Genomic DNA, 21825 nt, shown 5'->3' with positions numbered 1-21825 from the left:
TAGCACGACAGGTAAGAGGAAAAATACGTAGTTTGATTTTAGATTAAACACTACCTTCAAAACCACAGCTAAATAGTGATATGGCTTCCATTTCTAGGACAATCTTGTTATTTGCGGTGTGATATTAATAAATTCTCCAAACTGGGGCATGCTGACTACTGACTATGGATGAGTACCTCATACAACCCCACTTTGAAAAATCTTAACTTTCCCTTGAATGAGCAGCGCTCAGTTAAGTTTGCAAGCACAATTCAGCACAAAAGCACAAAGTGTCTGTTAACACTCACATACATACATACAAATGGAAAGCTGAATATAAATAGCGGATGATTAATCTTTGTCTTGTTAGTGTGGGTCAGTTTGAATCTGTTATGTACAAATAAAGGCAGCACCTCTGAATTATTCTATAACTTTTGGTGAGTTTTGGGGTGTTTTGCCAAGAGGAAAAAAGAAACTGTTAATTTGCTCATTATTTACTATCATGTACATGTAGCTCTGATGTATGAATTATGAAGTGGCTCATTTTTTATCAAATTTAGCTCAAGTGTGATTATTCACCTTGCAATTTTTTCCCAGTAAATAAAAAATGTACATTTGATTATTTTCTTTTTAAATTGTGTTCATTGGTCTTAAGAAAAATAAGTTCTAGATTATGCAAATTACATTTTTAAGCTTTACAAATTGAGCAAAACAGATTAACAAAGGATGGTTGGAGGACAGAAGAGCAAGAAGTGAACTACCCAGGCATCCAAACTGCTGCTTTATGTTGGACCATATTTTAAGAGACTAGGACAACTAGGTTATCTTTTGTGCAATTTTAAGGCAAAGGCAATGAAGAGAAAATAAGTGCAGTTAAAGAGGTAAAGGAACATGACGTATCTGACGACTGTATCTGCAGCCAGGCTGGATCACCATCAGGCTTGGAAAGTTGGACCCAGAAGGAGAGGGCATGAATATTACAGGCCCAGTAATACAACAGGAAGTGAGGTAGCGCCACACCCCTGTGGACTTTGGCCTTTGCAAATCTATATTATTTTCTTCTTGTTTTGATAACTCCAAATGAAGTGGGCAATTATTTTATCCAAGTTCAAAAAAGATTTTTAAATAAAGATTGGAATACACTGAAATAAAAACAAATTTTGGGAGTGTATTAATTTTAATTGTGTTGAGTCTAATGAGATAGAGAGATGGGACCACCTATCAAAGTCAATAATGGTGCATTAAACAAGGGTCTTAAAATTACATTTAAATAAGTCAGAGATGCTCATCGTAACAATTACACCCAAGTATTTAAAATAACTCGATAAAACCCTAAACAGGAGGTGTGAATACAGGGGACCCTGGGGTTTTGCATTTATAGGGTATAGCTCGCTCTTTGACAAGTTTAGTTTGTAGTGAGAGACTCTACCATGTTCTCCCAGCACAGACATTAAATTTGGATTTATTTGAATGTTTTTTTTATATATATAACAAGAAATCACCAGCATATAACAAGACTTATTGCTCCCCCTCCCTTCTATAAATCCCATAGATAAAGAGTGCAGAGAAATAGCTATGGGCTCAATTGCTGGTGCAAATTGTAGGGGGGACCACTCTGTACCACCTGTTCAGCCCCAAACAGCAGACAGACAAAGTTGGCAACTAGCTACTGAACTTAATGTGGCATTTAGCAGCAAAAGAGACAAATATTTCCATCATCCATATTGGACTTACTGTATGTTCATGTTCTGAGGGAAACAAACAACAAAAAAAGAAAACACAAATCTTAATCTCAAAAATTCACTGGAAAGGTAAAAATCATGCATTAGATTGTAATAAATTTCTTTTGTTTTGGGTACAACTGGGTATTAGAATTATTATTTATCAGGAGAATAAAGTCCATTTATAAAGGGTGTGGGTAGATAGGATGGGGACTGAGATTACAATATTTTTTGGTTAAGATTAGAAATGCATTGTGTATGGTATTGATAAGACATTTAAATTGTGTGAGGTTTCAATCAAAATTAAATTTTTATATCAAAAATCATAGTAAGACAATAAATTCCCATTTACATCTAACAGGTCCATTACACAGCAAATATTTCCATCCACCGAGCTCCTATAAAACAAATATTTTCTTTTGTGAAGTATGTATCTGTTGTTCCATAATGATGCATTTTGAAATGTAAAGTTGTGGTTGTAAAATAATTTCAAAAAATTAATCAATAAAACATGTTGATGATTTAGTTGCAACAGTTTGATTACATATTAGGAAGACCTGTCTTTCCAGCAGAATAGAAAAACAAGAAAAAGAAGAAGAGTTCTTTGGTGAAGTGTTAGTCCTCAAAATATATATTTGCAACAGAAGTTAATTTTGTTAAGTAAAACTGCATATTTTTCAGCAACAGCTATCTTTAGATTATTGTTGAAAAGTATTAACACAAGCATAATGTTACATCTCTGATAAGGAACACTGCTGGTAACTCAGAGATTCCTGTCTGCACTGTAAATGCAAATGTTGTCCTTACTTAAATGAAATTGTGCATTTTACTTAATTTATACTGGTATTTTAACTTTACTTATATAAACTTATCCGTACTATTTGCTCTCGTACTTGCTTCTTTCTATAATATTTACATGGTTTTTCTGAGTAAACAGGACTGTGCACATAACACTGCAGACCTGTTGGTGGCGGTATTGCACCAGCAGGTCCTGCCGTTGTTTGGAAACCAGCAAAAACACCAAGAAGAAGAACTTACCTGCGTAGCCGCGCAAATTCGACTGAAACGACGAAGCAAACTTGGCTGTTCAAAGACAAAGAGGCAAGCGGTTCCTCAATATATCATCCCGGTAACAGTACACTCGAGCAAAATGGGACCCAACGTCGATGTCGGTAAGTGTGTAGAGTTTATATTATTCAAAACCCTACCACAACAAGTCAAACTCCGGACAACTTTTTGAGCCGTTAGTGTGTCGAAGGAGCAGACTTTATTTAGTTAGTTAGCTAGTTAGCAGTTAGAAGTCAGTAGCAGCGGCTCAACACAAGAAGACCCGAAGGAGAGTGCTCTGGCTCGGTCTAAACAGCCCGGAGTGAGTCTCAGTGTAGTTGTTACTGCTTGGCCCTGTGTACCATGTCGGCCAGGCCGTTTGACCGCAGCTCCGGCTGGTTCATCGAGGCACTATCGTTAGCTCCGCCATCAAAGCCGTTAGCTAGCTGTTCACTGAATTAGCCTTTGTTGCTAGTTTTATGGAAGTTAGTTTTCATCATCATGTTGCCACAAACAGACATTTACCGGTGTGTTCTTGCTTAAAATATCAGTTAACAGTTAAGCTAGTGTAACAGTGTAAGGTATAGTCGTCATTGTAACTTTTTTGTAATTGTTTAAAAATATTATATTTTATTTTAGTTGAAATTGGGGATGGTAAACTTTGCTGATGTGACAAAACGGATGGACCACACAATTACGAAAGACCAGCCTCCAGTGAGAAAGATGATGGACAGCAGGCCTACTGTTAGTTGGCTAGTCTAACACTAAGAAAACACTCAGAAAGCAGTTAAATTTAGCAGAATTTATTAATTTATAATATTAAACATTTCCTGAAAAAAATACTATGTATTAAGAGCCATTTGAAGTCTACAATCACCAAATCGTACTTTAAATGCAGCTGACATGCGCATGACTCTGCGCTGTGCAATACAAACCTTACACATTAATGTACAAAACATGACAACAACTCACTAAACACTTCACCTTTTCAGACTGAAGAGCATCACAGTGTCTGCAGGTAAAGGACCCAGAGCTAATGTTAGCTGCCAGCCTGACACACAGTGTGGCTAACGTTAGCAGTGCTAGTAGCAGCAGCAGCTCTGCTTGCAGGTTTATGTCTGTGTATGTGCTTAGTGTGGTCACATGTTTCTCCAGTTGAGTGAATATATATCAGCTTATTCTGTCACAGTCTACATTCATCTGTCCAACTTTGCTGATATAAACATCCAGAGTTGCCAGGACAGCCGGTTCATACGCGCTAAAGTGAGAGGGGCTGCCGTCTAACAGTGCTGCGGCCCTGACTAGTGGTGTGCGGCTGCATAAAATCTTACAGGCAGCAGATAACTGGCCTCATGTATGAATGAAATATTGATAAATATTTTAAATTTGGTGCTATGAAAATTTTGTCATACCACCCAGCCCTAGGTTATTTTACATTTTATGATACTTAAGTTGTTTTGTGTTATGCCTTTTTTGTATTGGCTGTATATTTGTTTTATATCTGTTGTGCTGTTTGTACATTTAATTCTAGAGACTGATACATTCTTAGTGATTGCCTTATTGTTTGTATATTCATTGTTTGAATAATAAAGAGAAAAAAACCAAAACAAACAAAATAAAACCTCAGAGATTCACGTGTGTGACTTAAAGGAGAAGTGTGTGATTTTCAGTGGCATCTAGCGTTCAAATCTTAGATTGCAACTAATAGGATTTACCCCAACACCGCCCCTCTATCACCAAGAGTACGGTGGCCATCAGCGGACAAAATGGCGAGCGAAAGCTATCCACAATAAACTACAATTATGTGTGTAGGATGAATTACCTGTCCAGCAGAAAACAGGCAACCTTGGCGTCACTGTGAAAACGTTTGTCCTCCATCAGCGATTTCCATCGTGTAAACACTATACCGATGTTGATTCGTGTTTTTGCCGTTTCCTGTCATGCTTGCGTTTACTTTCTTCGCGTCTCCGCTTCTTGAATGACGGGGATTCACTGTCCGCTGCTTTTTGTTCTGGTACAGTGTATGAATGATCCTCCATTTGTCAAAACTGTGCCAGTCAAGGTTCACAACGCTAAATGGTCTGCCAGCAATCACCCGCGTCTATCCTCCCCGTCTACTTCCGTGTTTACGATGCGGCGTCTACGTAAGGTCGCCATGAGCTTCCCAAGACTCACTGTTAGTGCAGTTTGTCCGCTCTGCGCTGCTGTAGACGGCGCAGGATGACGATCTCCGTAAGTCGACCCGACAGTATGTAACTATAAATGGCTATTTCTAAAGTAACGGGAACATATAGATTATGAGTTTACGTTGATTGATAATAATAAATAACATACTTATATATAATATATCTCATTTATATACATAAATTCCTGTAATTATTACACACTGGTCCTTTAAGCTGCCATGAAGGTTAAAAAAAGAGGTCTGTATGGGAGTGATGCCTGCTTTGGTTTCCGCCCCCAAACTGCCGCAAGTGTTGGATCCGCATGAGCAGAACTCAACCTTGAGCGCAGAGAGAGAGACAGCAGCTGCAGTCCTGCACTTGCAAAAGATGGCAGTTACTTGTATGGAGGCTGCTTGTGTGCTTGCTGCATAGTTGAATAGACACACAGGTGACATTCTTTGCACTCCCATGTATTTTATTTCCCGCTTACAACTGCCTGCACAACTCTGATGAATTTATGCCTGAGGTTGTTGAATTTGTGCTACAGGAGTTAGAACGTGTGTGGCAGTTAATATCTGCACTTTTGAACAATATAATTTGCTCATGCATATGTTTTTGCTCTTTCAGGACAGACAGCTCATTTTTGTACTAATTAAACCAATACACAAAACAAGTAACCTGGTTAACAACAAATTCCCAATCAACTTGCTCTGCTCTGTCATATGATGAGCAATGAATATCGTGGGTCTGCTTGACTCCATTGCTAGGTACAAATGTGTGGGTTGCTTTTGCAAGTTGTGCCAAATGATAAAGATGAGAGCAAAGTACAGTTTGTCTAAGTGGGGAAATAGTATTGATCACAGGGTCTAGAGTAGCAGAATTAAAGATAGGCAGCCAAAAGCTGAATGTATATTTGTGGACATTTTGAGCCTGGTCACCATGTTTTCTGTCAGACTCTTTGCAGTCAAGTTTATTTCTCTCAGTATAACTGATTAATTGAAATACACTATGCCTATTGGATACATCTAGCTCGTTTTTTGGTCACTTAGCTTCAGAAAACATACAAGAGTCTCTCTGATTTGCTTACAGTACTCTACTGTTTGTCTACACCCTATATATTCTCAGATTTTTCAAGCAACACAACCCGCTGTGCTCCCTGCAACATTTTGGTATCCCTATTTGGTGCTTTTATGATATTTTTGGTCTGGGCCTCCTGCACATTGAGCTCAGGTCTGTTGGTCAGTACTTCTGGACAAACAGTTTTTGTCCCTCCCCCTGGGCAGAGAGCTGTTTTCTCAGCAGTGAAGTCAGTCACTGTTCAGTGGAAGTTTGGTCATGTCTGGACTGCTGGGTGTTCGCCTGCTGCTGCTGTGGGGCAGCGCCTGCCTCTGGCTGCCTGGCCTGGCCCGGGGAGCTCTAGTCATCTCCGGGGCCCAAGAAGCTATGCAGGTAACTTCACACACTGACCTGTTTGTACTCTGAGCTTTATTTAAAACCACATTGTTTTATAATTTAAATTTAGTTTTGCTACTATTCATGTTTTCACTGTGGTTTTTGAATTTTTTTGGCACAATGTTGTTTCATCTGCTATTTCAGGAGACCAGAGGAGCTGCCAGATCACTGCAGGTATTTGGTAGAAACTATTCAGAGATAGTTCTTTCATCTTATAATGAAAACACTGTTTACAAATGAAATGCATCTTTCTGCTTATCATTCAGTTAACTTGGAGTCACTGGTAAATAACTGAATTAATTTGATAACCTAATTAATGATAAGATAATTTATATTATTAAGTATAAAACAACAGTGGCAAATGAAATTGGCTTTGCTCAATTTTACATTTAGATTTTCCAAATCTAAAAAGACTATAATCTCTTTTTTCTTTGTGTTTTTGTCACAGAAAAGAAGTACAGTTGAGGCCACGGTAAGAAAACAATCTATCTCGATGATAATGATGATGAAAAAATATTCAACTCATCTCAATATAAAATGTATTTATCCTGTATGCAGCAGCTCACCATCCCATCAACAGATATCCACAATGAGGAGGAGGGGACAGACATTATTAATCTCTAAACAAGTAACTAAAAGACATAGAGTACAGGCTTAAAAATATGATTGCAATTTCGAATGAATACATAAATAAATATATCTAAAAAAAAAATCTAGAAACCAGAGATGTGGATTCAAGTCACATGACTTGGACTTGGTCTAGTTGTAGTATGCCAAATGTGTGGGTTGCACAAAGAACAGTAAGTCAAGGCTCTGTTGTTAAAATGGTGTCACGTCTGGGGAAGATCAGGTTATGACTGGTTTAGAACTCAAAACTCAAAGTTAAGGAGACTTTAGACTTTTTTTTGACTTGCAAAACCCGCTACCATCTCGGTTAGAAACTATGTAGGCTCTACAAGCTAGCTAAGACAGTAATGAACCTACTTAGCCTACTTATGATGGCTTAGCAGAAACTCTAATTTCTAATTTCTCATTTGAGAAAGAAATGTCTGACTTATCAAATGGAGTGAAAGAAAGAAAGAAAGAAAGAAAGAAAGAAAGAAAGGAATGTCATAAGACTCAGTTTGGTTGCTTCTAATCCTTTGTTCCAGGACTCTCTTGTTTGATTATTTTTCTCAATCCTTCTCAAAAAGGCAGTCATTTAAACCTCCTTGAGTATAAATTTAAACTTGACACTGGATCACATTTTAGAGTTTTATGTTTTGGTAAAACAGAATCAAATGTAAAAACTCAACTGAGGTTTAAAGAGAAGTTTAAATTTAATTTTACTAAAGTTCAAGTTAAACCACAACTTGATCAAGTTTAAAAGTGAATCCTTGTTGGTGCAGTAGTGATAATTTTTACATGGAGGGAGAGCACAGCGACATCCTAAATGAATGGTAGGTTCAACATATTGTTGTCCTGATGACTTTTCAGTCACAAAAACAACTCAAATAAAAATAGAAGATCTTCCAGTAAGTCACTGTATGAGAATGCTGTATATGAAGTATTTGTGGTAGGTGTGTAAATCTCTGTCTCTTCCTCCCTGTCTTCCTGCCTCAGGTGGAGGTGTACAGCGTGACGGTGGACTGCACTGTGACGTCTCGATTCGCTCACACTGTCATGACCTCCAAAGCTCTGAACAAAGCAAACACCTCCCAGGAAATCTTCTTTGAAGTGGAGCTGCCCAAGACCGCCTTCATCACCAACTTCAGCATGTCAGTCTGTCTCCACTCTGATTTCCACTATGTCCACTTTCCCATTTGAATTATTTCTGTCACACAGTGGAAGTATAGATTTTTTTTTTCCTATATTTATATTCTCATGTTGTGTTTATTGTGTATGATTTTATACATTTTAATGCTGCCTGTTTATCTGCATGCTTCTATTGTCTTTAATGGTTATAGTGTTGTGTTTTATTAATTTCTATATTATTTATTTTACAATGCCAAATTATGTGGCGACGGTAAGTTTGTTGTTTTGACAACAGCGATTAGGTGAGAGCCTCAAACTTGTTTGTGTATTGTGGTTCAAAAGGGGTGAGCAGTGAAACTTACCCAAAAAAGACAGTCAGGATTCAAATTTTAAAAATGTATTCACAAAATGTTTGATAAAGACATGATTCAGAATGTGATATAAAAGTAAAACTAGTATGAACTGTAGTCAGGACAAGGAGCTGTGTGAAAAGATCAAAAAGTTAAATTTGAATAAATACAAAGTAATAGACTCCTTTTTACTCCACAGACTACTTTTCAAGTCCATTTGTGCTTTGTCTTCCATTCCAGATACTCTGTCATCTCCCCCCAGTTGTACTCTAAAGCAGATTTTTCTTTTCAGTGATGAAGTTAAATTAAGTGAAGTTTCCTTAAGTTGCATCCTGTCATTCTCCATCTTTGTGCCTCACAGGGAAATTGAAGGCAAGGTGTACGTTGGGGAGGTGAAGGAGAAAGAAAAAGCCAAGAAACAGTATGAGAAGGCTGTTTCCTCTGGACAAACTGCTGGACTGGTCAAGTGAGTCAGTCAACATGAAAAATACATAAACACAGTGTTGCAAACACAACAATACTTGTTCAAAGAAACATTCAGGTCCCTATCTTACATCCAGCACAAAGCCATTGCACCTGTGGAGCAGGTGACTTTGCTATCTTAGACCAGTGTACTTGTCGTTTTTGCCACATCTGCAAGATAGAAAATGAATTTGTACAGCCACGGGCGGGAAGTCTGAAAATGAAGGCAAAACGAAGGCATGGCCAGGCTCACTTGCTATCTTGTGCTCGGTGCATTGGAGTAAAAACCACTTGCACCTTAAACCGGCTAAAACCTGGTAGAAGAGAAATCTGTAGCACAATTGGTCTGTCTGCACAAGATAGCAACTGGCGCGTTTGGCAGGAGCATACACACACACACACGTCTCCACAATCATGCTGCGTCGGTTCGCCTCTCCTCTCAACTGCACTGTCTCTCTCCCCCACTCCTCTGCCAGGGGAGTTGCATAATAATTATGATGATAGTAATGAATTATAAAATGAAACAATTTCAAGGTATTTCAGTGTAAAACATCTGCATAACTTTTACAGATCATGCATTGTGTTACTTTTTGCAGGCATTAATGTAAACAAAACTATTTACACACAATGCCTGCTTTTGAGACACCCTGATGTCTCCATACACTGTGCACTCTCGTGCTGTCACTTTGCAAACCAGGAGCTCTCTCTTGCTTGTGCCCCTGGTGCACCTGATTTTTAAAGGTAATGTGAGCTGACTTTCTGGTTTATTGGGCTGAAAGTTGCCCATGAATTAATCAGGGCACTTGGGCACAGCTGATAGGTGTATCCTGCTGTACACTGCTGGTGCAAGGGGCGGGGCAGGGCAGGATACCCCTGCGCCTACATTTTCATAGACTTCCATCAGAGTCTGTGAGTTATCTCTGTGTTTTATTACAGGGTTTCTGGAAGAAAGATGGAGAAATTTTCAGTGTCTGTCAATATTGCAGCAGGAAGTAATGTGACTTTCATTCTGACATACGAGGAACTCCTTCAGAGGAAACTGGGCCAGTATGAGATTCAGACTCGAGTTAAACCCAAACAACCGGTGCAAGAGTTTCAGGTGAATCCATGTTTATGTTCATACCCTGGAGTTCTGGTGATTTCCATGTGCTTTCAGATATTATACATGAGTTGTTGACCTTGATTTCTGTGTGTGTGTGTGTGTGTGTGTGTGTGTTTGCTTGTGTTGAAACAGATTGTGACAAACATCTTTGAGCCTCAGGGCATCTCTCATGTTGATGCTCATGCAACCTTCCTCTCCAATGAACTGCTCCCTCTGGTGGAGAAAACTGTCACAGACAAAAAGGTACATGATACGTTAGACCTTGTAAGAAGTTAACTCTTCAGTTGCTGTTTACACCTGGTGTTAACATGTGTCTTGGGTCATCCAATCAGAAGTGGACAGCCCTCAGTACGTCAGTACACACCTGGCATTACAGTGAGTCTCCAGAAGCATCTCAAGTGACCACTTGGGATCAGATCTCGCTGCCGCGCTCTGAAAAGACGAGGGCTATTTTGTCAGCTGACAGTCCATTACTGTCCATTTGGCTGTTCAACTCAGAGATCTGACATCTGATCATTCCTTGTTTAGTTCAGGGCCACACTAAACTCCTATATAAACCTACATGAGCCATGTTTGCTGGCACTGTCAACTGCCCAGCAGGAGAGACGCTCCATGGTGTGCTGGGATTTTATAGACTTACAAGTCCGTCTCTAAATGCTTGACTCAGTAGTGACTGAGGACAATCTCCCAGCTTTCATTGCTAACTCGGTGGAAGCAATATGAGAGTTTTAAATGCAACCACCTTGCATTTAGACGATCATTTCACAGCAAGATCTTGAATTGTCGGGCATCACAGACTAGATGTGTCACAGCTCCATTCTTCCAGTTTCCCTCCTGTCCCTCTGCCTCAGTAATTTTCCACTCTCCCCTGCTTCTGCTTCACTCTACCTGCCAGCCACTCCCACCTCATCAGCCCAACTCCACTCACCTGCAAGCACAGCTGCAGCTCATTCCCAATCAGCCCTGCATATAAGCCTCTCCAGGGTTCTCATCCCTTGCCGGATTGTTCTTCAGCACACTGCTAGACCAGTGGTGCCCAACCCTGGTCCTCAGGGACCCCTGTCCTGCATGTTTTAGATGTTTCCCTGCTTCAACACACCTGATGGTGGACACATTGCTGAGGACACATTGTGAACACACTGCTAAAGAGATGAGATCAATTGTGGCTCAGACTACCTCAGAGTCTGAATATAGTCTGAACCATCAGATCTCAATGTGTCCTCAATGCATCTTGTGTGCATTCACACCTGTCCTCTGAGCTGTCCACTTCTTATTGGATCACCCAACATGTATGTAAACACTATAGATACACATCTTCCCTGATTCTTTGCCTGTTCAGTTCCTGAATCCCAATTCTTCTCCATTTTTAAAAATGACCTTGGTTTCATATCCTTTTCCTTACTGACCCAAGAATTGAGTTTGAACTGATGATGCTGTATCCCATTGTCAGGCACATATCTCTTTCTCACCAACAATGGAGCAACAGAGGAAGTGTCCTGGCTGTGATGGAACACTTATCGACGGAGATTTTATCATCAAATATGACGTGAACCGAGCAAAGAGTCTTGGAGACATTCAGGTCTGCTCTCAGTATCTGCTGAATGCTTGTCACATGTAAAACTATACAGATTTACTTTAATGTTAAGTTCTCAGATAAATTGATGAACTTACAATTAGTTTGAAAAACATGAAATGAATCGACTACGTTTCAGGGAAAACATTTCTTGCAGTTGTAACTTTGCCTTGTTGGTTTTTTATGTATATTCCTGCTCTTTATGATTCTTGTCCCTTTAGATTGTGAACGGATACTTTGTGCACTTCTTTTCTCCACCTGACCTGCCCAGAGTCCCAAAGAATGTTGTATTTGTGATTGACAGGAGCGGATCAATGTCTGGACAAAAGATGAGACAGGTGAGACACTCTCAAGACTCCTAACAGATCGATGACCACATTCTGACCTCTGACCTTGTTACTCTTTTTAGACACGAGAGGCAATGCTGGCCATCCTTAAAGACCTCCACGAGGAAGACTATTTTGCCATCATCCAGTTTGATAACGAGATTGATTCCTGGCAGGAATCACTCACCAGAGCAACCAAGGAAAACGTGGCTCAAGCCATGGTCTATGTCCGAAACATAAACGACCATGGAGGTAAATAGAATATCAAATGACACTAGTTATACAGTTATACAGAGTGTATATATATACTCTCTCATACTATGCACTTTATAATTTGTTTTGTGTTTTCTTTCTAGCAACTAATATCAATGATGCAGTGTTGAGAGGAGTGAGGATGCTGCTGAACGACAGGCAGGACAAGAAACTCCCAGAGAGAAGCATCGATATGATTATTTTACTGACTGATGGAATGCCAAATTCTGGTGAGCATGCAAAGTGTGTGCTAATAGACCCTTTTGTCCCAGTGTCATGAGTGTGTCACAGTGTTCGCTGGAGGCAAGACAAAGGAAAAACTGGAGGTGAACACAAATCACTTCAGAGTAGTAGACCACATAACAAGTGAAAATGTCATCTTTGGGTGCCAGAAGTGGTAAAGTTTTATCACATACCAGCTGCCACTGCTGTCAAAAAGAACATGGAGGCAACTATGATTAAACGTGATAAGACACGAAAAGTGAAAGATTGTCCTCAAGCCACTTGCCTCAGAATGTGTGCTGGAACATTAAGGGGGTCATTCTCTTACTTATAAATGTGTTCTACCCATAACAATCAACTTTCTATTATTACACTCATTAATTTAAGCTTATCCATCTTTTCTATAGGTTTACTAGTCAAGTACAGACTCACTGCAGGCTCTGTATATTCTGTATGATATAAAGTAGAGTAGTGTGAGTGCATGTTTGATTGATGTACGTTATATTTAGCATTAAATTTTTGCATGTTGTGTCTGTGCTTTTGAAGGAGTGTCTGACATCCCAAAGATCCAGGAGAATGTGCGTACTGCTATGGGAGGAAACATGTCTCTGTTCTGTCTTGGATTTGGGAATGATGTGGATTACTCCTTCCTGGATGTGATGAGCAAACAAAACAAAGGACTAGCACGCAGAATTTTTGAGGGCTCAGATGCAACGCTTCAACTTCAGGTGGAGGGTCTGAGCCATAAATTTATTTCTGAGCCAGTAGTTTGATTTTTGTCAAAACCTATGTCACATTTTCCCACAATTCTTTGCTCTGTACTTGAATAAGAGTTGAGCAAGCTTGGTGCCTGGGTAAACTTTGTTCTTTACTGTAAAAACAACATATATTCACTCCTCAAGTTAGCTAATGTAAGCAAAATGCAAGCTAACTAGCTAGCTAAAGATTGATATGAATTAGCAGCAGTTTTGCTGTGTTTTGCCAACATTATCTAATCTGATTTCAGTACAGTACATCAAACATGAAAGGAGAAAGCTGAACGAGGTTCTGCTGGGAATCAGGCTTCTTCAACTGTCATTAGAGCACAGAGCAAAAAGGGTTGGGACTCAGGAGGGGTCGATTATGTAATCACAGTGTATTTATTCCAGGGTTTCTATGAGGAGGTGTCCAGTCCTCTGCTGTTAGATGTAGACCTGCGTTATCCTGAAAACACAGTGGACTTCCTGACCAAAAATCACTTCAACCAGTTGTTTAACGGCTCCGAGATCGTGGTGGCCGGTCGGCTGATGGACAACGACCTGGACAACTTCATGGTGGAAGTGTTCGGCCAGGGGGTGAGAAGAAGGATATGGCAGAAATTTAAATAAATGCTGGGGTGGACAGAAGCATGTGTTTATTACTCTACTACTCATAATTTCTTCTATTACGCTTTTCTCTGTAGTTTGAGGAAGACTTCGAGGTGCAGGGCCAGGCCAGTGCGGTGGACTGGGACGTGCTATACCCAGACGAGGAGTACATCTTTGGGGATTTCACAGAGCGTCTGTGGGCATACCTCACTATCCAGGAGCTACTGGAGAAGAGGTTAGTGTCCAACAGTTCATGAGTAAAGACAACTTTTAATAACATTTAATAAGTACCTGATATATAATTAAACCTAATTAAGACGTGTTGACCTGAGAGTCGTCAGTGGCCTCCAGATTAGAATATTTCATGTTTTGTCTTAGGAGTCCCAGGCTGTCTGGTGGTTTTAGCTTTGAAATCATTTCATCTTTTTGTCCATCGTCTGAGAGCTCATGATAATATCTAATAACATTAATTCATGGTCTCTATGATGGTTTTCTGAATGCTGGTGTCAAATGAGGCAACTTCAGTACATTTTCTTTCTTACAGCAAGAGTGGTGCCACAGATGAGAAAGCCAACGCCACAGCCAAGGCCCTGGACATGTCTCTGCAATACAGCTTTGTCACGCCTCTCACCTCCATGGTGGTCACTAAGCCTGAAACTGAGGACGGTACAGACAGTCCTCTCATTGCTGACAAGCTGACTGAAGGTACGGGAGGAAAGACAGGGTTAAAAAACTGGGCAGGCTGTTCTGAGCATGGCTGCTGTCAAGCTTTTTCCCTGTAAAACAAAACCTCAATACATTCAGAAGCAGCACTCGCTGTTGAATTAATCTTTTCAGCATATTATTTCCCTTGACTTGACTGTACCAACAGAGGTTGGTGCTCCAGTTTGAACTGTGGAATTTACTCAGTTGTTGTTTTTGTCCATCTGTGTTTTGACAGAACAAAGACAACTGGCAGAGAGAGGGAGTAAGACGGTCATTTTTACCATATACAGTATCATAAAAATACATCAATTTACTGTATTTGTTTTTAACTTGAATTTTATTGTTCTTGTAGTAGCACTAGGCTATCAACCTCCACCTGTAATGCACAAGTTTTCCTATCAGGCACCACCCACATATTTTGGTAAGTACATTTTCAGAAATGTTAGCTGTATGGCAATGTCAGTCTACTTAGACATTTACATTAATATTAACAAATTAACATTACCAATATTCCTCAGAGGATAAATCCTAGTGAGTTTGCTGATCTGCTGACTTTTGATTTAGTCCCACCAGCAGGTCGAATATCTCAACATTTTCATTTGGCACAAATCTGAGACAGATATAAATTGTTCCCAGATTCCCACAAAATCTCACTGACTTTTCTGATAGCCTAACTTTTCATCTAATCCCACTAGAAGGTTGTCACTCTTGATTTTCATTAAAATGTCTCTACAACTCTTTTTAAAAATATATTATTATATATTTTTAATATATATATATATATATATATATATATATATATATATATATATATATATATATATATATATACACATACACATATATATATATATATATATATATATATATATATATATATATATATATATACATATATATATATATATATACACATACATATATATATATGTGTGTATATATTATTATTTATTTATTTATTTATTTTTCTTACTCTCTTTTTTTCTTAATCTTAATGGATTGCAGTCTTGCATAGCCAGATCTATCTCCATAGATCTCAGTGGTGGAGAAAAGTCTGGCTCCATACATGATTTTTAGAAATTTGATTAGAAGTGTTCATATTAACACCAGTATTGATGTGTGTCACAGTTCAGGCATTTCATTTAGTATACACAGTGGTGGACAGTAATGGAATACATTTACTTGAGTACTGTACTTAAATATATTTTTTGAGTATATGTACTTTACTTGAGTATCTTATTTTGGAAAGTCACGACTTTCACTCCTCTACATTTGAAAGACAAATATTGTACTTTTGACTCCACTACATTTGTAGGAAGGTTGTCGTTACTTGTTACTTCTAGGCTCAGCATAGCTTTGAAGTCAACTGTAGCTGTTTTTTCTTTTCTAAATTGCAGTTGGCCACACGCTGTGTTCCTCACAGAAGGAAACCAATCACAGTAGCCGCTCTCAACTGGGATTCATGTAAAAGCAGAAATGCGTCAGCGAGGCGCTCTGGTACAAGAGCAAGCAAGCTCTCCCTCTTTCATTCAAACAAAACTTGGTAATAACTTGGTTATTTTAATTAGAAAAGAGAAATAATTCCAGGTAGGCTTTTAAGTTGGGTTGTTTTTATTGGGGTGAAAAATACCATATAATTCATGTATAAACTGACCCTGAAGACAGAAAGAAATCTCAGTTATTTAACAGAGTTAGGGAACTCCTACAGTTGGCTTCAATCTAATTTTATGTGGTGATTTTAATACAGTTATGTCAGAAAATGACAATAGGCTTCCTCTTTGTTTTTGATTGTATTTCTATGCTGAAGTTTTTACAGGTGTTTCTATAGACTTTGTGTTGCAGAGTGGTTCTACAAGCAAGTCAGTGCATCATTAGATGGTTTCAGAGATGCATTGTGAAAACAATACAGCAATGTATTGATATTAGAAAATGTACTTTGTCATTTGTACTTTTGAATACCTAAGTATTTTTAAAAGCAAGTACTCTAGTACTTTAACTTGAGTAAAATTTTGACTGAGGAACTTTCACTTATAGTTGAGTAATATTTGACCAGGAGTGTCTATACTTTGACTCCAGTACTGGAGTTGAGTACTTTGTCCACCACTGAGTGTACAGCTCAAATGATATGTGTGTTGTACCTTTATAAGTTTATGCTTATGACATTCCCATAAAGTTCAGGTACTTTATGTTTAGTATTAACAAGCTAATGTTGACAAGCTAACATGTGAAACCAAAATGGTGAATGTGATTATTTTATTTTATGTGTAGAACTACAGATGGAATTTAGTTTCTCCCTAAATCTGGTACAACCATATTGTCATCTCTTGTAAATGATCATTGTCATTGCACATTGTGCTTTTATAAATCAGCTAAACTACACCTGCTAAAACTAAGCATGTTAACACTGTCATTGTGACCATGTTTGCATGCTTTATGTTAGCATCAGGCTCAAAGCACCACTGCGCCTAAATACATCCCCTCAGAGCTGTGTTGTTAAAATGTTGTCATTAGCATGTTGAGCCAATACTGTATCAACACCAGTGTTCTATTATTTTTATTTATTGCTGTTACTACAACTACTCTGGTGTCCCCTGCAGTGGACGGAGACCCTCATTTCATGATAGAGCTGCCAGACAGAGATGACGCTCTGTGCTTCAACATCAACGATAAACCAGGAACCATTTTCAACCTGGTCAGAGACCCAACATCAGGTCAGTCCTGGTTATCATCATGACTTTCTTATTGCTTGACAAGTGTAAGATGTGGTTCCTGGTGTCTTTTTTTAACCTTAGCTTTGTTGTTTATTTTATACAAATGTGTCCTATTTGTAGACCAAGATGTTGGACACTGCTGACGCTAGTCTCTCTCCTTGCAGTTGAGCATTATCTTTAAGTTTACTGAGACACATCACTTGACTGTGAAACTGAAATACAAATCGATTAAAAAAATGTCCATGAATACAGGCTCTTAGAACATATAGTCTGTTAACCCAAATTATCATTACAGAAATCAAGCTAAGTACATGTATACAGACGCCATTAAACAATTTTCACATCTAGGCTACATGATCTACAGACTATAGTCGACTGCAGCTAAGCTAACAGATTTGCTTCATGCTAAGAAAATTTCCCAAATCTGTATAAAATGAACAATATTCCACAATCACAATAGATGAATCAAGACAAAAATATAAGAAAAAATGTATGGCCTTTGATAGCCTCAGTGTACAGAATAAAATGTCTTTACACAGAGCACAGAAGATGTGAGCGACCTGTGGCGTCGGCCATGTGCTTCCCTACGAAATACTGATGTGTGGTTTATGAGAGAAGACAAGGCAAGATCCTGTGTCACTCAGACTCTTCTATTAACACTGTCAATAAAAACTGTTAATTGAACAGTATTTGTGGAAATGTACCAGGTTTCTTATTGTCTTAATCAAAGCAACTACTTTGGCGCTTGTTTCAAGACGGTACTGCTCTCCCAGCCCAGAGCCTGCTCCACCTGCAGGACACTCACACAGGCAGTCAGTACTTGTTCAGCTCAAAGCCAATCCCTGCTCTAATCACTCACTCGCTCACACCTGAGACCTGCCTTGAGTCGCATGAATCCCTCAGTCACCCACAAGTTCCTTGCAACAAGTATTAAATGTCCATGAATGAGCGTCACAGCCACCATGAGATGATTTATTTATTTATCAGAATTTGGTCCGTTAACATCTGGAAAGTCTAGACGGGCTGCATGATTAAAAGTATTGTATCCCATTCAAGTTGGAGGATCACTTAAGTGGAAGTCTCTAGTGCGTCTGGGTGTTGGAGCCAGTGGGGGCTCTAAGTGACTGACTTGGTGACTGAAATGATTTGAAAACCTGATTATTTTCAGTGACTGACTCATACAAACTTGATTCAATGAAAAAGGTTAGGGGTTAGTTTTTCCATCTATACTACTAACAAAAGTGAAACTTAACTTTAGACTAAAACTGCATTTTCACTCTGTGTTACTAGATGGCAGTATTAAACTGAAAAATATGGAATAGATAAATGTATTTATTATATCACGTCATACAGAGACCATGACACAGTAAATCATTCTCTGCAGTTAAACAGTAAATGACTGAATCCTGTGTTGTTTCTTCAGGAATTCTGGTCAATGGCCAGATCATTGGAGACAAGAAGATTCCCCCTGATGGTAAAATTAACACCTACTTTTGGCGTTTTGGCATCGTCCACCAGACTCTGGGGGTGAGGCTGGAGGTGAGCACTCAGGACATCTTAGTGTTCCAGGATGGCAAAAAGGTCAAGCTGCTGTGGTCTGACACAGCTGGTCTCAAAGGACCCAAGTGAGTGGCTGCACCATCACATCTCCTTCAGTAAAAGAGAATTATATATCCCACCATGTGAGTACAGTGAAATAACTTATAACATCCAGTTAATTATAAATAATAATTATCTTCTCCTCCAGCGTGGATCTTCTCTTGACCAAGGATCGCAGCCTAACAGTAACTCTGAAAGATTCAGTCAGGTTTGTCATCCTGCTACACAAAGTGTGGAAGAAGCACCCATACCACCGGGACTACTTGGGTTTCTACACCCTCGACAGCCACCTCCTGTCCCCTTCTGTTCACGGCCTGCTAGGTACAACATGACACACATGTCAGACAGTAGATTACATGGTTTAATAGCAGGTGAAATCAAACCAAGAGTAGAATAGAATTGGTCCAATTTGATATTAAGAGGAGTGCTTAATATGCTTCAAATAACACAATTTAAAAGTATTGCATATTGCAGTGCCAGCCCACGCAGAATTTCACCTCATTCTGCACACACTGGAGAGAAGTATCATCAAATCAGATCAAATCTGTTAAAGACATTCAAGCAGCTATAACTGACATTTTTATATCAATACAATAAATGTCAATATGAAAACAGCATGAAAAAAATGAGAATTATTGAGCAAATCTCAGCTTCATGAGTTTAAGCTTATAGTTTAGCTGGATGAATGAAGGTTTACTGCCCATACAGATATTTCTAATGCACAAGGAGCAGAAAAAGACATCAGTGACACAGAATAATACAGAAAATCAGCATCATATGAAACAACACAGAAACATCATAAAAAACATCAATTTGGGAAACTCATAAAGGACATTAAATGCAGTTTGAGTTGGTGCCAAATTTAGACCATGTGGTCACTTGACTACCTTAAGAAGGACTGTGGCACAATGAATTCTGGGAAAATTAAAACCTTTTTAATAAAATAAAATAAAAAACAGGTCAACCAAGTAACCACATCACCACTTAGCTCTGTTTCCCCCGGCAGAAAATATGTGTCTTTCGGAGAAATTCAACAGTAACAAAGGCATTTTACCTGGAAAGTTTAGTGAAGAGTGTAACAATATGGAAAAAAAATTAAGATATAAAATTTAAATACAAGAGGTAAAGAAATCATTTCCATCCACAAATTGTGAGCGATGTTTCCTTTTTTGTTGTTGGGTGCTCCTGATCAGTTGGGGCTCTGGTTGTTACCATGGTAACATGAGTCAACCTGGAGGTAAGGTGTCTAATTTTTGTGGCTCACAGTTAGTTTTTATTTTTGTGAAATGGTCTCACTTACAAGAGACTAATCTATGAGCAAGATTAATGCTAGTCTAGTTCATGAAAAAAGTTACTGTTTCTGAAACTGGCCCCATTTGTTCTTGTTTTGTACAGACCATCCCACCCAAACACTGAATACTCAAGGTCAATAAATATTCTGAATAAAGGTCTTGTAAAACAGGGTCAGTGTAGATCTGTCCACATTAAAACTTCTGAGCTTCCTTAAAAAGTACAGACGTTGTTGAGGCTTTGCAAACAGGGCATTGGTGTGAGCACTCCATGACAGTTTGCTTTCAATAATAGTGCCCACTTACTTTGAATTTAATTTAACTTAATTTTTGTACAATTATCCTGATGCCTTACACAATCAATGGTATACAGTGGGAGCAACAAAGGTGACATGACAAGCATGTGGTACCTCAGTCTCATTGTTGATGACAGATGAGTGTCCTCTGTGAACATGAACATACTGATGTCCCTCCAGCCTATTTTGATTCCCAAATTGTTGTGTTGTCATCACCCCTTAGTGATTCATACAGATGTGCGTGGTGCCTGTCAATAGAAAACCCAAACATTTTATGGTGCATAACATTATCATGTGTGTGACATGTGTGACATACTAAGTAAAGACCCAAACATGGTCTTGAGAGAGCAAGATTTGACTTATGTAACTGTGTTTTTGCATCAGAAAACGCTGAAGTGGTAAAAAATATTCTAAATATAGCACACACTCGAAGTGATATAGATTTTTTAAGTGGACCTTTTATGAGTGGCTAAAATACTTTATGTTGCCAACCTGGTTCACAGCAGTATATTGCTTTGCTTCCATGCTGGTACTCTCTCTGCTTCTCCAAACTGTGTGTGCCATCTACTGTTAATGCACTAACTATCAATAAGTACCCCATACGAGCTGACATCAAATCATCTGAAATATCCCTTTAGATAAAATGATTGTGTTCCTGTGTGTTCTTTAACCGAAAGCAGATTTTAACAGACGTCTGCATTAATCATCTTTCTTCACAGAGTATAAACAGAGGGATACTTAGACACATAAGATCAGCTCAGTGACTTTACTCCAGTTTATCACTGGTGAAGAGATAACAAGGCCAGAATGATTACACTTTGAAGTGATACTTTAAATGGTGGGTCGTCCTCCAGGTCAGTTCTACCACGGCATTGAATATGAGGTGACAGACCTGCGTCCAGGTGAGGTCCCAGAGAAACCAGACGCCACCATGTTTGTCAAAGGACGGGAGCTCAATGTGACCAGGTAAACTACATGTCTCAGTAAAGCGTCTGCATGTAATGTGAGTGCAAATAAATAAGAGCTCTTAAAATATAATTTGGTCTACATGACATGTCTGTCTCTGTCACAGAGGCTGGCAGAGAGACTTCAGGAGGGACGTGAAGAATGGAGAAAATGTCCCCTGCTGGTTCATTCACAATAATGGAACAGGCCTCCTCGATGGAGAGGAATCAGACTACATTGTGTCTGGTCTTTTTAAAACATTTTAAAAAACAGGTTGCACATCAGTGTCATACAATAAATATTCAAATCTGCCTGTATTTACACCATGAATACTCTTTACATCATGTACTCAACAGAAAACAGGCTTCATTCGCAGCATTGTATGCACAGTTTCACAGTTTCTATCAGTGTAATTGCTGGAATCATAAGAATGACAAGTAGCACTGTCCCAAAATAGTGGAAAGTGTTGGGAGACAGTCTCAGAGTCTCAGCAATTATTTGTATGGAAATAAAGATGGACTCAAGCTGGATATACTGCTTGCAGTTTTT

General features: G+C 38.9%; 1 protein-coding gene across 1 annotated transcript; it reads left to right on the top strand.

Annotated features, from left to right (window-relative positions):
• Positions 1–6232: 6232 nt before the first annotated feature.
• LOC146331269 (inter-alpha-trypsin inhibitor heavy chain H3-like) lies at positions 6233–21806 on the top strand. Its single transcript, XM_084729105.1, has 22 exons — positions 6233–6361; positions 6509–6538; positions 6813–6836; positions 7967–8121; positions 8810–8914; positions 9847–10009; positions 10145–10255; positions 11463–11591; positions 11807–11923; positions 11995–12163; positions 12268–12393; positions 12932–13113; positions 13534–13719; positions 13827–13966; positions 14276–14436; positions 14672–14698; positions 14789–14857; positions 17034–17147; positions 18571–18772; positions 18895–19067; positions 21186–21297; positions 21404–21806. Exons 1-22 carry the CDS (start codon positions 6248–6250, stop codon positions 21540–21542), a joined length of 2748 nt encoding a protein of 915 aa, XP_084585231.1. The 5' UTR covers positions 6233–6247; the 3' UTR covers positions 21543–21806.
• Positions 21807–21825: the final 19 nt, after the last annotated feature.

The sequence above is a fragment of the Lutjanus erythropterus genome, chromosome 2, assembly GCF_056507025.1.
Source record: "Lutjanus erythropterus isolate fLutEry1 chromosome 2, fLutEry1.hap2, whole genome shotgun sequence".
Lineage (NCBI taxonomy): Eukaryota > Metazoa > Chordata > Actinopteri > Lutjaniformes > Lutjanidae > Lutjanus > Lutjanus erythropterus.
This window is presented reverse-complemented; position numbering and strand designations above follow the sequence as displayed.